The sequence below is a fragment of the Parasteatoda tepidariorum genome, chromosome 9, assembly GCF_043381705.1.
Source record: "Parasteatoda tepidariorum isolate YZ-2023 chromosome 9, CAS_Ptep_4.0, whole genome shotgun sequence".
Taxonomy (NCBI): domain Eukaryota; kingdom Metazoa; phylum Arthropoda; class Arachnida; order Araneae; family Theridiidae; genus Parasteatoda; species Parasteatoda tepidariorum.
The window spans coordinates 87353469-87370536 of NC_092212.1; the positions used below are offsets into that span (position 1 = coordinate 87353469).

The 17068-nt window shown below is 30.5% G+C and overlaps 1 protein-coding gene across 4 annotated transcripts in view; it reads right to left on the reverse strand.

Annotated features, from left to right (window-relative positions):
• The window catches only part of LOC107439727 (Regulator of G-protein signaling 7), a 79241-nt gene that overhangs the window by 35508 nt on the left and 26665 nt on the right, over positions 1-17068 (reverse strand). For all 4 annotated transcript variants that reach the window (XM_043054088.2, XM_071184729.1, XM_043054089.2 and 1 more), the window contains one exon: positions 12488-12584. In XM_043054088.2, coding sequence (XP_042910022.1) covers positions 12488-12584 — 97 coding nt within the window. The remainder of the gene's footprint in view (positions 1-12487; positions 12585-17068) is intronic.

The following is a 17068-nucleotide window of genomic DNA, read 5'->3' on the forward strand; positions in this document are numbered from 1 at the left end:
CCTGTGATCCTTGCAGGAGATTTTAATGTGAATTTCTCGTTACCTGAAGCTGAAACATTATTAACCTTCCTTAAAGACAAATTTGGATTGGAAATGATAAATGGTAGGAATGATCCAACAACCAAAGGGGTAACTACCATTGATGCAGTTTTTGCAAGAAATATTGAAAACACACAACTCAAACATTTCGTATCTTACTTTAGTTATCATAATCCCATTGTAAATGTGATAGATTTGGATATTTCTCCACTCAAAAATGATACTTAAAAAATGCGATCCATTGTGAATTGTAAGCATTGTTAATAAAGTTTGTCTTAAAGAGAAAAAAAATGATTTCACTAAAAATCAATTTCTACCCCTTCCTGTTTTCATTTCCACATTACGAAGTTTCACTTCTTACGCGCGGAGGGACTCCACGCACTATTTTTTTAAAAAGTATTTCATTACAATGTTAACAAATTGATACAGGAGCGTAAAGAAATGCAAACCGGTTTCATTCGAGTAAAAACAATACAGTTGTATAGTATAACCTGATAATTATAATTTTATATAGAATCTTATAGTGCGTCTGACCAGGGACTGTAGAACTAACAAGTTAAAAATAACATTGCTTATCACAAAAGTAAAAATAAAAGTTTTTCTTATTTCATATCTTTGCCGAAAACCATAAAGAGTTACATTGCCCCCCACACAAACCCCTTCTAACTTCTCTAGAGGAAGTGGAACTCTTTAAATATCAAAAGATATTTTCCAGGAGTATCATTTTTTTCTTCTCTCCACTTCATCAAGAAGGAAGGAAAAAAAAAACTGGAGAGAAAGGAAACTTCCAAATTCTCTTAAAGTATTACTCTGGAAGTTATTATTATTTTTTTATGCCGAAGGATGAGGCGAAGGATCCGAATTGAAAAGACGGATCCAATTAGAAGGTTCCGAAAATTTTTGAAGAGTGTATCGATTTTTCATTTGGGCGAGACTTTTATTCCTCGAAAGCTTTTTTGCCCACCCACCTCCTAACATCCCTTGTCCACTTCTTCGCTATTGTAGATGAGAACAAAAACTTTATCTCTGCAGACATGCAGAGTAGCGTGTTCTTAGAAAACTTTTAATAAGATAAAAATGTCCATTTTTGTAAAACAACAAAAAAAAATATTTACATCGATGAATATGGGAAAAAGAGTTGAAGACAGAGGTCAGCAACTTTGGAAGAAGGGAAGAGTCCGGTATAAATATTAGAAACACCCCACTAAAAATTTAGGAATGTAAAAAAAAAAATTTTTAAATATTCTTTCGCAACGTCAAAATAAAATCATAATTTTCTCCTTTTTGAAAAATCTAAAATTATGATATCTGATGAAAATATTTCTAGATTATTAGTTATTTAATCTATGGAAATTTGATTTTTAGAATAAATGAAATAGTTCAGTGTCACCCACAAAGCGCTTTAAGTTTAAAGCAGATGTGACAAGAACAGGAAATTAACATTTCACATGTATTGTAATGTTGGCATTGTATTGGTATAATGCAATATATGTTATTGATATACAAGATGTTTCTGTACTTCGTGTGTAAACTTGGATGGAAAGTAGGACACATTATAAGGACTTAGACAACCCATGGCCAGAAATAGTCTTGAACGCCACCAGAGGGCGTTTGCACTAAATGCATGGACCTCATGGCATTTGAATCGGTAATTTTAATAAGAATAATTATATTTTCTACAAATGCAAAAGGTTTNTACGGAGTTGAACGTAAGTAGTCGTAAACCCATGAAATTGGGTCGGCTGTTCAACGACGGTTATAAAATAAAATAAAATATATGTTATTGATATACAAGATGTTTTTGTACTTCGTGTGTAAACTTGGATGGAAAGTAGGACACCTTATAAGGACTTAGACAACCCATGGCCAGAAATAGTCTTGAACGCCACCAGAGGGCGTTTGCACTAAATGCATGGACCTCATGGCATTTGAATCGGTAATTTTAATAAGAATAATTATATTTTCTATTGCATCAACTATATTTTCTACCTACTATATTTCTAATATATTTTCCACATTGTCGGAAATTACACTCAAATGTGCCCAAATTTAACTGTTTTATATTTAATTCCAAAGTATCGATATTAAAACTGCTTTAGTATTGGTGCAGTTTTAAAAATCATCAAATATATCAATATAATATTTTATACCTATGTTAGTATATTTGATCCCTTCAACATTTGAGTTTCTACATATTTGTCAGTGGCTGCCAAACAAAAATGAATTTTTTTAAAAAAAATATTAGAACTTCATAAGGGGCATAACCATTTCTCTATCTGACCTTTAACTTGCTGTTAAAATAATTATAAGTAGTGGTGGAAAAAAGTTCTTTAAATACTAATTCAGTGAAATATTAATACACTATCTTAACTACCACTGGAAAAAATATTTTCTGAAACTATGTAAAACCCGTTGTAGAATTCTTATCAAAACTGCACCAATTACCATAATACCAGTAGTACATATTACCGTCAGTAGTACACAATAATTAAGCGTCATCTGTGAATGGCATTTTCTACAGTTTTATTAAACGCATTTCCCATTAATTTTTCTTTCCAAGAGCTTAGCTTTTTAGCACATAGCTAATTTTATTTTATTTCACTTAATATACAATATCAATATTAATTGAACGTTAGTGTCAATAATAATATGCAGACTTCTTACGGTTACCAAAAATGTGAATAAGTATATTTTCTCCTTATTTTTGCTTCACAGTTCAGAAAATACTTTTTTCTTATTTCAATGAATACATATTACCAACATTAATTAATCATCATTGTCGTGAATGACAGTATGACGATTTTTTACGGTTCTTCTAGACAAATAAATACCTTTATTCCATTACTTTTGCTTTTTTTAGTACATAGCTTATTTCCTTTATTTCAATATGCATATATTACCTTAAATAATTAAGCATCATTGGCATAATTAAGCCTCATTGTCGTTGATATTTTATGCTTCTCCTAAACAAATTAGTACCACTTTCCCATCAATTTCTCTTTCGAATTCATAAATATTTTTTTTTTCTATTCCATTGCAATTGGTTTTAAGTAAGTTATTTTTTAGAAACACATTGAAAAGAATTAATCAAAATAAAATAAAAACGCGTGTTACCAGACGAAGTATAAATATGGTGACGTAGACAACACGTGCTACCACGTAACGTTCATTGAATTTATCTGACATAATTAAATATTTAAATAAGTGCAAAAAACTTTTTTTTGATCTAATAGAGCTACAAGCTAGATTATCTTTAAAATATCTATAAACTTTAAGCTTATGCCTATAAGCTATATATCTATAAGCTTATCTTTAAAATATGTGAAAAATTAAATTATTAAATTTAAAGCAATGGTTAACGCTTAACCAATCAGAAAATTGAATATCGTTTTTTGCTCATCCTGCTCGAAAGGTTTGTCAAAGAATGTTCTAATGCCGACTGTGACCTTCCCGTGCTTTGAACAATCTATATGCCAAGTTTCACAGCTTTCAGTCGGCTGGTTTAGGAATCTGTAAAGGACAGACATTCATTTATATTGGGAGTACAAATTAGTTCGGTACGTTTTCAAAAGATGGCTCTGGCTGCTATGAATGTTACATAGTCACAACTGGTTTCGGTGGTTTCAGAGAGGTTATACATATGTCAATAATATTCAGTTTATATCGCTTTGAGTTTCATACAAAAACTTGTTTTTTACTTCGGTGAATATGTCGAGTTTTGTGGTAACTAAACAGCATTTGCGGGATGTTTTATGTTTCTGCTTTAATTGGAAGAAAGGAGCAGCTGAATCGCATCGAATGCTTGTAGAAGTGCATGGTGACAATGCTCCAACTGATAAAGGGAATGGTTTAGACGTTTCAAGAATGGTGAATGGTGTTGTATACTATGGGCTGCTACAGCCTGACGATTCCATTACGGGCGATCGGTATAGGCTACAATTGATTCGTTTGGGTCGTGCATTTCGAGAAAAACGGCCGGAAAGTCATGTCTTTGCTCGTCTTCGTTATTCTTCTGCATGATAACGGCCGGTCTCATGTCGTAAAAGTCGAAAAAAGTTACTTGGAAACACCCAAGTGGGATATTTTACAGTACCCCGCCGTATTCGCCGGACATTGCGCCTTCTGATTACTTGTTGTTACGACGGATGCAGCATGATTTGGCAGGTCACAGGTTCACTTCTTTCGCAGAAGTCGAAAATTGTTTCCTAACTTGGATCCCCTCAAAAGACGAGACATTTTTTCGAGATGGAATTCGAAAATTGCCTGAGAGGTGGGAAAAAGTAGTAGCCAGAGATGGACAATACTTTAATTAATCTGTTCATTCATTTTGTTCTGAAATAAATGTATTTTTGACCACAAAAAAACGGGCCGAAATAATTTGTACTCCCAATATATATAATATATTTATTTATACGTGTGTAGATTGCTCAATTCGTAGACACAACAAAGCATTTAACGTAACAGAAAACAAACACTGATTAGGTTTTACTTTATGTCAGACTATGGATTTCAATGAACAAGGTTCGAGTAAGAGTCAGAGATCACGAGTTCGAAAAACCTCTGAAAGAGGGAGTTCGAACATTTAAAAATAGTTTAAAGACAGAATTTGCATAGTATTAATTTTGAGTGTGTAAGTACCCTCATTATGCAACTGTTATATTGTATATATATAACAAATCAAGATTGGATTTGCAGGAGTTTTGTTTCGTTTGATTTTCATGACTGTATGTATTGAATACGTTACCTCATGTTATGGAGAGGATTGTTTTCCTTTATGATGTTTAAGTTAAGTTATGATTTTTCTTGCTAATAAAATTTATGATTAGTTAAAAGATGACTTTTTCATTATGCTTGCTGGGCATTTTCCACAACGCACTAAACTCTGCCAGCACTTTATAAGGTTGAGAGTTTGTCACATCTTTTAATTTTTACTCTCTCAGAACATTTGTTTAGGTCAGGTACTACATAATTGTTGTCACCCAAAACTTTTAAAATAAATAAAAGAATTAATAATTATATATATATAACGGTAAACATGGAAGTGAGATTTTTAATTTAGCCGATTTTAAATTAAATAAACTCTAACTTTATTTAATTAAGTAGACTCCTGAAAAATTGTCATCACCTTGACTCCACAGCCATAGATTCGAATCAAAAGTTTGATATTCTATTCTGATGCTCTGCTGTAAGTTTAAACCAAAACAACCGTTATAGCAATTTTATTATGTTGGGGATACTGTTATGAAGCAAAACTATTTTATGTGACAGTCTGAATATCCTAGAGTTTGAATCAATAAATAAAAATTTCAAAAAAAAAAAATAATAAATGATAAAGTACTTTTTAGTAAAGGGAAAGTGTTGGGCTAGGAAATATGTATCGTCTTCAAGAATACCTTTTTCAAAAGTAACACGATCTCATTAAACATACAAGAGATGGTGATTTCCCCCGGGGGAAGTGGAACAGGAAATTTTTTTAGGCATTTTTTTCCCCTTCGAACATTGTGATGTCACTTTTAATGGAATAACGAACAAAGTGTCCGTTTTTTTTTCTTCTTCTGAATTACTTTTTTTTAAATTCTCACTATTCGTGTCTTTCATGGCGAAATTGAATACGGTGACAGAAAACTTTATAAAGTGTAAGATTACAGAATATTTTTCTGCGAGGAAAAATAGAATAAAGGAGATAGGTAGGAAATGGTAAAAATGCATGTACGATTAAAGTGACGATGCCGCCAAACGCTTAAATCCGACAAATAAAATGTTGGATTTTGATGGATGGAGCGTCGAATAATTTGGATTTTAAATGCCGCCACTGTGTTGCACAGTTCACTGTTCTAAATTTAAATATGCAAACATAAAATATTATATATTTATATAATATACACATCAGATAAAACACGAATGCGTATATTGTCCAAAAAGAACTAATGAAATTTCTTTTTCGCGCTGGCAACGAAAGGCTGAAACAACCTGCAACAGACATGGAAACGAGAAAACAAACAGTTCATATATAAACAAAATGTCCTACATGTTTTTGTTTTAATTTTTTTTATTATGCCTAATTTATCCAGATGATATGATATATTTTATTTTTCACACTGTTTAATAATTATTGTCGAGGAGAGAGATATTTTTTAATCTTCAATCGAATTATTTATTTTTTAATTCTTGGATTTTCATTTGGATTCAATCGAATTCTTTTTTTAAAACTCTGTCCCGCAGTGGATTGATCGTAAAGACACGGTTCCCAGTAGCACACCGAAGTCAAGCATCATTGGCTGCGGTCAGTAAGCGGATGGGTGACCACTTTGAGCAGCCTACGTAGGGATCGAGGGCGCGTTGTATCGGTCCTCGTTAAACTGTTCTACCGTAAAGTGCTCGACTTTGCGCACAAGTTGTTGGTCTACCGAAACGGGGGAGCCATCCCCTCTACAGAGGATCAAAATTCGAATGGCATGCCTTGGGATCATCCTCAGGGATGCTTCCCAGACTGTCGCCAATAGCCCATTGTGCAGCTCTAGTGCGACGTACAATACATAATACATTAAACATTACTAAATGCAATACAAAATACATTATACGAAAATACATTAAAAAACAGGATGTGAATTTTGAAGTGGAAGAAGTAGAGTTTAGTTTTGAATTAAAAATTAGGAAAAATGAATTAGATAAAAGAATAGCATAAAAAGATTAGTTGAAGCTTTTGAAAACACACACACAAATATATAAATATATATAGGTGTGTGCGTATATGTATGTATTTATTTAAATAAATAACTTAAAACCAATGAATTAGAAATTATTTCCATACTCCAACTATTTTTAAAGAAAATACGCTTTATTTAGAGTGTCTGGGATTATTTTACTTTATTTTTCCTTCAGCGACATTTCTATAAATTGGTTTGCTATTTATATCGGAAGTACGACGGCGCTGTTTTCTTCGTTTTCTCCGTTGTAGGAGTCAATCGATGCCTATTTCTCTTTCAATATTTCCTCTTTCGCAAACGTAAACAGACTTCACCGCAGAAATCGAAAAAATAAAAAGATTATTCATAAATCGACTGAAGGAAACGGGTAAAGCTAGGGTAATGGGATGTTCTCCTCAAAGTAATTAATCGGAGAACACTTGATAGTTTACTATTAAATCGATTGCAGATTGATATTTATGATTGTTATTCAGCGTCATTTTCGTCAATTACGGTCTAAAATTTTGTTTGATGAAAAAATAAGTAAAAAAAAAAAAATGAGAAAAAAATACACGCGTGTTATATAACTATTTCGGGTTTCTTCTAAAAATTCATAGTTGATAACTAAAAATATACTTTATTATTCGTTTTCTAGATTTAATAAACATGATTTAAAATTCTGTTAACCAACACAAAACAAAAGTAAATATTCTGCAATTTATCTCGTTACGTTTTTCCTTTAAATTTAAATATTTGCAAAAAAAAAAGGAAGTTCTAATTATTCTAACTTTTATTTTTCTGGGTGGCCATAGACAACCTCTGTCGGTAATTTAGCGCATAATGTGTGCGTAAGCATAAGGACAAATGCTTGTTTAAAAACTTGAACATTGCTCAAAATGCGTCTGAATAGAAGTTGGTCATTGTTAAAAATAGACGTTTACCGACACCATCCTAACGATATACATTGTATAACCAGAACGAAATACTTCCTCCCCCCCCTCCAAAGAACACACCTATTATAAATGATGGTCAGTTGTGATGAGAAAACTTCGAGAAAGCCTTGGAATGAAATTGAATTGAGATGAAAAAAATATGTTAGAAGTTAAGAATATTTCTTGAGGGACGTCAACGCGCACAAAATTCCAAGTTATTGAATCAAATAAAATAGTTGATCAAAAATTAAAATAAATACCAACAAATTCCTTATTTAAAAAGTGTTTAATATAAGCATTCTAAAAGCTTTTACTTTCAACTGTTTTTCTAAGTTTTTTTTTAAAAAATTAATCTCTTAACTTATTTAATTAAAAGTACAACGCATCTAATTAAAAATATTTTATAAAAATAAACAAGGAATGCAAAATTAACACGTGAAAAAATTGAACAGTTGTTTAAAAAAAAGAATCGCAAAAAAAAGTCATTTAAAAAAAAAGCATTCAATAATTTAAATTCTTTTCTCAATAAATACTTTAAAGAATAAACTTACGTAATTAACTTTTTTTAGAACAATGAATACTTTATTACATCATTAACTTGTAATCATATCGTATCATAATTTTTTTTAAATTCTGAATATATATTCTGTTAAATAAATTTACTTTTGAAAGGAATTATTTTTTAGAAATTTTTAAAAGCGAAAATCTATATTTTCACACAGGAATTTAAAAAAAAAAAATTTAAATTAATTTTAAACAATCCGATTACAATTGGTATCTTTGATTTCAGAAACTAAACAGATATTGTTTGAAATAAATAAATAAATTATTTTCGTGGAAATTTGATAATCATTTTCAAAATTACTTGAGCAACAGAATTATAAAACTATTGTTTAAAAAAAGAAGAAAAAAAGACAAATGCGTGCATTTTGAATTATATTTTAAAATGAATATATTTAGTTTCTTTTCGTATTCAAAATATTCTTACATGTTAATTTTTTTTAATTTAACTAATAATGGTAAAAGTTTTATTAATTTAACTTGTAGTAAAATTGTGTGAAATAAACGTGATATAAAAGTTAATTAGTGAAATAAATATTCTATTAATTTAACTTTTAATAACGTGTTTTCATTAAAATTATTTTTTAATGAAATAAAGATTTGAAGAGAAAAAAATTATTATTAAAAACTCGAGTGAGAATTTAAAAAAAATGTAAAAAAAATGTGTTTGCGTTTAATTGCGTTTTTCACGAAATTAAATTTTATAGTCCGTGTGTGCTACAGCCGAGCCAAATCTGAACGCGTTCCACTTCGTAGCCTCTTAATTTTGAACCTAATTCAGAAGACAAGAGAATTCCTGGATTAAGTATCGAATACTTTTATTGCAGCGAAAGCAGAATTTACAAAAAAAAAAAAAAAAAAAAAAAAAAAAAAAAAAAAAAAAAAAAAAAACAGTTTAAGACACAACGTTGTTGAAAGACGACAATGAGAAAACAGATGCTTTCTATTTACTGTGATCTGAGGTTATTTTAAAAAAGTGGGTCATTTCAGAGAATTATAATAACCAAATGCAAGTAATTCTTATTCTTGCAATAATTCATATAAATTACATTCATAGATAGAAGCATGTTAATTGTTAATTTAAAAAAGCGAAACATTTTGATTCTTAAATTAAAAAAATGATTTTAGTTCTTAATTTAATTTAATAAATTCTTAAATTTAAATGTTCATTTGTATGAATGTAATTTTTTAAGAGAAATATCCAATTTGATACAAACCAGAAACTTAGAATTATCAAAGTTCAAGATTTTTTTTCCTATAGAAAAATTCAATGTATGTGTTACCTTGATTGACCGAAATCAAGAGAATGTAGACATTCATCAGTGAATGTCAACAATCATTTGTGAATGTCCAAAATATTTGAAACTTAGGTGAACAAAGAAAATTTTTATATTAGGGAATTTTTATTAAATAATTACAATTATTTCTCCCCTATAAAACTAAAATTAATTAATAACATTGAATTAAATTTAACTAATGAGTTAAATTTAACTAATGAGTTAAATTTAATTAGGAATAGTGTGAACTAATAGTACGAATTGAATAATGACAAAATTAAGAAAGAATTTAGGTGCATACATTTCAATTAATTACCATGGTGTTTAAAATCGTTTTAAATCAACTTTTTTAGTCTCAGAATCAAACATTTAGGCAGTCATCTAAAACAAAGTATGGTAAATACCACTTGCAAACATTTCTATCTTGTAAGGCTTTTTTTCCAAGCAACTTCTAAAAGAATTCTATTAAAATTGTTGGTTACTGTTTACTATTAGTTCAAGTTACAATTCGGTTGACTACTATTTACTATTAGTTACTATTCACTATTAGTTGTAGGTTACTATTAGTATCGTATTTACAATTTGGTTAAGAAATAAATTTTTCAGTCAAACAATATTCTCAGATGTGTAGACTCAGTCATAATTTGCCATTGTTTTGAAATTATTTACTTATTTTTTAATATCTAAATACTCATAAGTTTAGGTACAATTTGGATATCACTAGGGTAATGTTCTTAAAAAATAATAAAAACCATTTTCTAGAAAATTTCTAAACAACTTAAAAATTTCCTTGTTAACTTATAAAATTTAAAAATGTCCTTGTAATTATATAAAACAGAATTGCTATCTGAAGCATTATACTGTTCTTAATATTTCGTACAAAAAATAGTATTAAAACATGCATAATAAAAGAAATTTTCATTGTTGGCTGGGCATTAATGATCTAGCGACAAACAGAACTATATGGAAAGGAGAAGGTCGATTCTGGAAATGTTCATGGATTTCATAAAGTTATTAATATTTGATTCACTTCTATCACCCCATTTGAAAGTTTTTAAACCCGTTTTCCCAACGACTAGGTAATTTCCATAATTCCAGAAAATATTTTATCTAGTAGTATATCTCCATGGTTACGCAAGAAAGTTACAACACCCTCCTTTTTTTTGCTAAGTTAATCTGTTACTGTACTAATCTAATTTTAGGATTAAAGATTTAACTCAATTAACTTAGCTTAAAACAAACTTTACATTTTAATTCATTTTATAAAATTTTGAGTTAAATATTCCTTTGAAATATTTTTTAGTCACTTTTTTCTTCTCTAAATGCAATTTTTATTTTCAATTAAAACTTTTTCCATGAGTAATATTTTTCCGACATTTTTGTTGCAATTTTTTGCCTTAAAAAAATCTTTTTATTTGTGTTTAGGATTTAGTGTCATATAAAAGGACTGTGTTTTGTGTTTTATATTGTAGTGTCTTACGTAAGTATTGCTTTTACAATGCCTCCTTTTCGTCACCAAAAATAAGCAAAATAAGACCCCCCTTAAAGGCTTACGTAATATTTGAACGGATCTTGGTGTTAGAAATCTCAAACAATCAACAGTAAAAATGAAGCCATAAATATCTAAAACATCAAACAACAAATATTATTAAGCCATGAATTAGTAAAACCTCGAATACTCAATGGTAAATATCAAGTCATAAATATCCTTATTGCTTTTTAAAATAAAGCTGTTCAAGTTGAAATCACTGAAGTTATTCTTACTTTCAAACCTGCATCGATTTAGAATTAAAAGAGTAAAAATGAAAAATAAAATAAAAAATAGAGTGATCTTAAATGGTTATACCAAATAAAAACCCCACATAACCAGGGCATGCAGACCATAATTGTTGGAATGTCAAGTAATCTGATTCAGTGGTGTCAGATCATAATTGTTGGCAGGGCCCGACTTAGCCTGATTGGGGCCCGGGACGAAAGCTTCTTTTGGACCCCCCCCCCTCTCTGCTTCAGTAATAAAGAACCCAACTTTATGGAGATATTTAAATTTTTCGCCTCATTATAAATACATAACAAGAAATTTGACTAGAACCTAAAATAGCTATAAAGTCCTCCTTCCTCCAATGGTCAGACGAAGTATCGTTCAGTCCATTTTATTGATTTTCTGACAATTTCTATGTTTTTTCACGCCGAATGCAGTTTTCTGATTGTTAACTTTGTCATCTAGCTGCGAAAATTTCATATCCTTGCTGACATTAGGGCAGAATTAAGCTAAACTTTCGTAATGATGATAACTCAATTAAGCCAACCAAAAGCACATATTTTTGTAAACATATCGTATTTTGCGATAGGTAAAAATACTGGCTTTTCATTGGCCAAATGTGTCCATAGTAATTGCGAAAATGTATCAAAATTCCGCCCTAGAAAGGTATGGATTTACGAAATGTATATTTTTTGTGTCCATACGATAGATTAATAAAGAAGCTAACATAAAACTGACGTATTTTACACTGTACTGATACTTTGTTTAAAAAAAAGTTCATTAAAGAAGGAAACGTAAAATAAACTTCTTATTGGGGGCCCCTTCCTTGTGGGGGCCCGGGGCAACTACCCTGTATGCCCTTGCCTTAGTCAGGCTCTGATTGTAGGAATGTAAAGTAATCTGATCCAGTGGTATAAATTAAGCATCCCAATAGATGTATCTAAACTGATGTCACTTTAAATTGTACATCAATTGGTAGCTAATAGCAAAAAAGTGTTTTGTTTCATGCGACGTTGTCAATGAAAGGTAGAGTGTCTTATCGATAGAAACAAATTGATGAATTGTTGAAGATTAATTGATCAAGATCAGCCTCTTGTGGTTATCTTTTACCCCCTTTTCAACGAGCAACGAATACCTCTGGGTCATTATTAAGTTTCACTGGACTGTACTCATTAGTCCTAAAATTGTTACAGATATTTCTAATAGATTATTACTTTGTGCGTGTGTACTTACCTGTAAATACGCTAGGAATTTTAGTCATAAAACTCTTGACTGTTTTGACAGGCACGCCATTTTGTTCATCCTGCATTTTTTCAACAATCCTCTCCATCTGGAAGCATAATTTATTATCTTAAATAAATAAATTTACATTCATAAAAGAGATTCAAATATTAGTATGCAAAATTTACATCCATGAAAGAGATTCAAATATTAGTATTCAAAATTTACATCCATGAAAGAGATTCAAATATTAGTATGCAAAATTTACATCCATGAAAGAGATTCAAATATTAGTATGCAAACTTTACATCCATGAAAGAAATTCAAATATTAGTATGCAAAATTTAAGAAAAAGCAAATATTACTTTTGATCTAGTTATCGGATTTTCACACACTAAGTCGCACTTTCTTAACGGTATGAAGATCCAACCTTAAATATGCTTACAATATATATATCGAATATTAATAAATATTAAAAAAATCAAATATTATTATTTGAAATATCAAATATAAATATTAGATTTTTTTTTATAATCCAACATGTACCTAAATCGTGAAATAATCTTGCTAATACTTTTAAACTCTCGGTTTCATAAAAGTAGCACTTTTCAAGTATAGCCGATAATCCTGATAGTGTCATAATACCTTTGTTAGAGTGGCCAGCGACTGTAAGTACTAACTTAAATTTGAAAAATATCCCGTTGTAAAGTATTCATACCCGAGAAAAATAGTACCAGGTATAAGAGAGCGGAAAATTTAATATTGATTTATTGAAAGAAAGTAAAAGGTAGTTTAATATAATTTTCAGTAATCTCGACAAAATTATACCACCCGTCTTTAATTTTTCCTGGTCGTGGCTGTTAGACCAATGCATGTGCATTGAGTGTAAAGAGATTAAATGGTGCTCTGAACACAATTTTCATTGCAATCATTCTCACTAAATGCACGGAACATTGGAATTATTTTTTAATCATGGTGTTGGAAGATGTTTACGGTACACCTTCAAAAGGCTACGAAATAATTAAAATAATTTCTAGAGAAGGGGGGCTGAAACGTCGAAAGAAATAAGGGAGGGGGGGTCAGGCAAAGAAGGAGAAATCGATTATCTATAAATAGCGATAGGATGCCAGCCTTCCTTTTCAAAACTTGTTGCCGTCTCACACTTTTCTTTCCGACCCCGAACGCCGCTCAGACATTAGATGTGTAGTAAAATTGCAAATTTGCAAAAATTGCAAATTAAAAATGTGTAGTAAAATTGCAAACTTAAAATTGGAACAGAAGTCTGTAATTAAAGTGCACATTTAGTCCATTGACCAATTAATACACATAACAACGAAATTACTCTATATGCAGGGTTTGTTGTTTTATTTTATAACCGTCGTTGAACAGCTGACCCAATTTTATGGGTTTACGACTACTAGCCTTGTCATTTTGAACCCTATCCAGAAGACAAGGGAACTCCTGGATCAAGTACGGGGAGAAAATTACCTTCGCGGAGGTCTTTTTGATGGAAGTAACCCGCATTTGCGTTACGTGGGGAGGAAGAACACGAGAACATCCCACTGTTATACTGATCTCAAGGGGACTCTAACCCATGATCCGTCTACAACTGAGGATGTTTTTAAATCAGCACTTTGGTCGGTGCAAAACGAAGCGGAATTCGAAAGATTATGCTTGGAGCTTTTAGGAATGGTGTCTTTTTTACCAGTGCAAAATTTCCATCGATCAAAATAAGCACACATTTCAAAATCTTTTTTTCAGAACACCATTAATAACTTAAAGGCATTTTTATATTAATATTGCAATTCTATAGAATGAATTCAAAATTGCCGAGATCCTCATTTGAATCTGTTCGAATTTGGCTGGGATAAAAAGGACAACACTTCTAAAAGCTTCAAGCCTGATCTTTGAAGTGTTCCGACTGTTTTGTCATGTGAAAGGTATTAAAACATTTGCTGCTGAAAGAAAGAATGTTTACATAGAGTTATTACACAAGTGTTTCCTTATTTTATCCCAACCTTTGACTCCAAAATGCACTTTTTGTAGAAATTCTTTCATTCAATTTTGCGTGCCATTAACTTTGAAATTAAATTCCAAAAAAATTCTAAGAGAGGCCGTAAGAAACATTCTGCATAGAAACATTTTGCATAGTAATTTTTATGAATTTCAAAAATTATGTAAAAATATTCTACTGTGTAGCTTGAATTATTTAGTGTTTACATTAGTTTAAACAGCATATTAAAGTACTACTCGTTTGCAAAAGTCTAAAAAGATTTGCGAAAAAAAAGGTTGACAAAAGATTAGTTGCAAAAAGCTTTTTTCTGCATCGGATAAGCTTTTCTAAGTAAAGCCAGGTCTTCATATGCCGAAGAACTATGTTGTATTTGAATCCAAGGCTAACTAGTACGCGTTTTGCAAAATATTTCATGGACTGGTTGGCAATAAAAATCTAGAGCTTTTAGAATTTTTGGTAATTTTGCAAATATTATCAAAGCAACACTATGAGAGAGATGCAAACAAAGTTTCGTTTCGCGTGAAATTTTCAACCGTTTACATGTAGTGGCATGGAAAATAACTTTAAATCAAATTAACAAAAAAACAAAGAATCATATATTAAAACATATAGTTAGCTAACACTAGAGGAAATTTTTCCCCAAAAGCGTAGGAAGTTGACAATCGTGTAAATAATGGGTTTCTTAAAAGTACAACTTGGAAAAGTAGAGCATGACTGCTATTCTAAATTTATAAAAAAATAATTTCAAGTAGTTGCAAATTTTTTTAATCTCAGATACAAGCTAAAAAATATGGTATTTTCTTTATATACAATAGTACATACTTATATATATATTTTATATACAATTTCCATACATACAATGTATACAATATTAATAAACTACTGCACTTTTCACATTCGGAAAATCTAATGTAAAATTTCATTCAATTAGTTCAAAAGTTATGCAGAGTGAAATTTATTTTAATCTTGAAAAACTGTATTTAATCATCAAAGTTTACATACGATTACTAACGAACAATCGAATTCTTCTAATATAAATCATAAAAAAAAATCAAATTAAATCAAATAATTATATTAAATGAAGCCAGACGTAGCTTATAAATCTCTAATTAATAATTATGTAAATAGTTATGGAACTTTATTAACATTTCATTCCGCGTGGAGCGAGCCTTTTTCAATTAAACCGTCTCTTTTAAATGTTAAGCAAATTATGACCCAACATTTATTCAATCTCTCCCTCCTCACTATTCAAGCCATACATTTTCATTTCTCTAATCAGACAGAGCAACATATCCGGGATGCTGTCATCATTTCGCTGATGAGCATTATGTGCTCAGTTACCGTTCGAAATCACTTTGTGAAATCTGTAGTGGCATTTGATTATTTAATAAAGGAAACTTCAACAGAGGAAACGGAACAGAAACTTTCTGTGCAAGAGCTCTTTTCAGGTTTATGAAAATAAAGAGCTTTTAAATATTGAATAACAAAGACATCAACTGTGACTTTCATGTCAATTAATTACAGTCTGTGGCCTCCTGGCCATATTATTAGATGCACTGTGAGATTTCATGTAAAATTATAATTATCACGTGATGCTATACAGATGTATTGTTTTTAGTCGGATGAAACCGGTTTGCATTTGGTTACGCTTCTGTATCCATTGGTTAACATTATAATGCTATACCTTAAAAATAAACACAAAAAAGAAGTATATCAAAAATCTCCTGAATAAAAACCCATTACATGTATGTTTAAATATAGAAATATTGCCTATAAACTCGTGCAAAACACGTCATTATGAAAAAACTACAGTACGTCTCATAATTTGACTAATTATTATCATATACTAACATAATATACTAATGAAACTTTGAATAAGGGGTCGTCCACCGACTAGGTCAGAGATGGGCAAACTTTTCTGGTCGAGGGCCAAAAATCGAAGAAAAAAAATTTTGGTGGGCTAAATAAAAACATCTAAAATAAAAAAAAATACTATATGCAATTTTCAATGTAAATATTTAATGAGATGAATGAAATTGCGATTTCATTTTTAAAAGTTCCTTATATTAAGGTTCCAAGTGAGATGTACTTATTTTAAGGAACAAGGGTAAACTACTTCTAGGTAACTACTTCTGAAATGATTTTTTCTCAGGTTTGTAGATGAAAACACTTGTTCACACATAAATAAAAGGAAGCAAACATAGACCTGATTTTCTAGGCATGAAATATTTGGGAAACTAGCTTTTGGTAATGATTTGTAAAACTCAATTTTTGGCATATTCAGAAACAATTGCTTCAGATGGCACCAATCTACGGCTATTCTATAAAGAACTTCTGCTCATTTCACCAATTGAAGCTGTCTGTGCTAGCCTCCATCAATTTATTATTTTGTAGAACAAAAATAGAGAAAGTTAAAAGGTCCGCAGTACTTAGTTAAAAAAGAAAGAAAAATAACTTTAAACGAAGTAGACAAGAAAATGGATGTATATTGTTTATATTCGCCACAGATCAGCAAGTTAAAATTCCATCCGCGGGCCGGATAAAACCTTCCGGCGGGCCACAGTTGGCCCGCGGGCCGT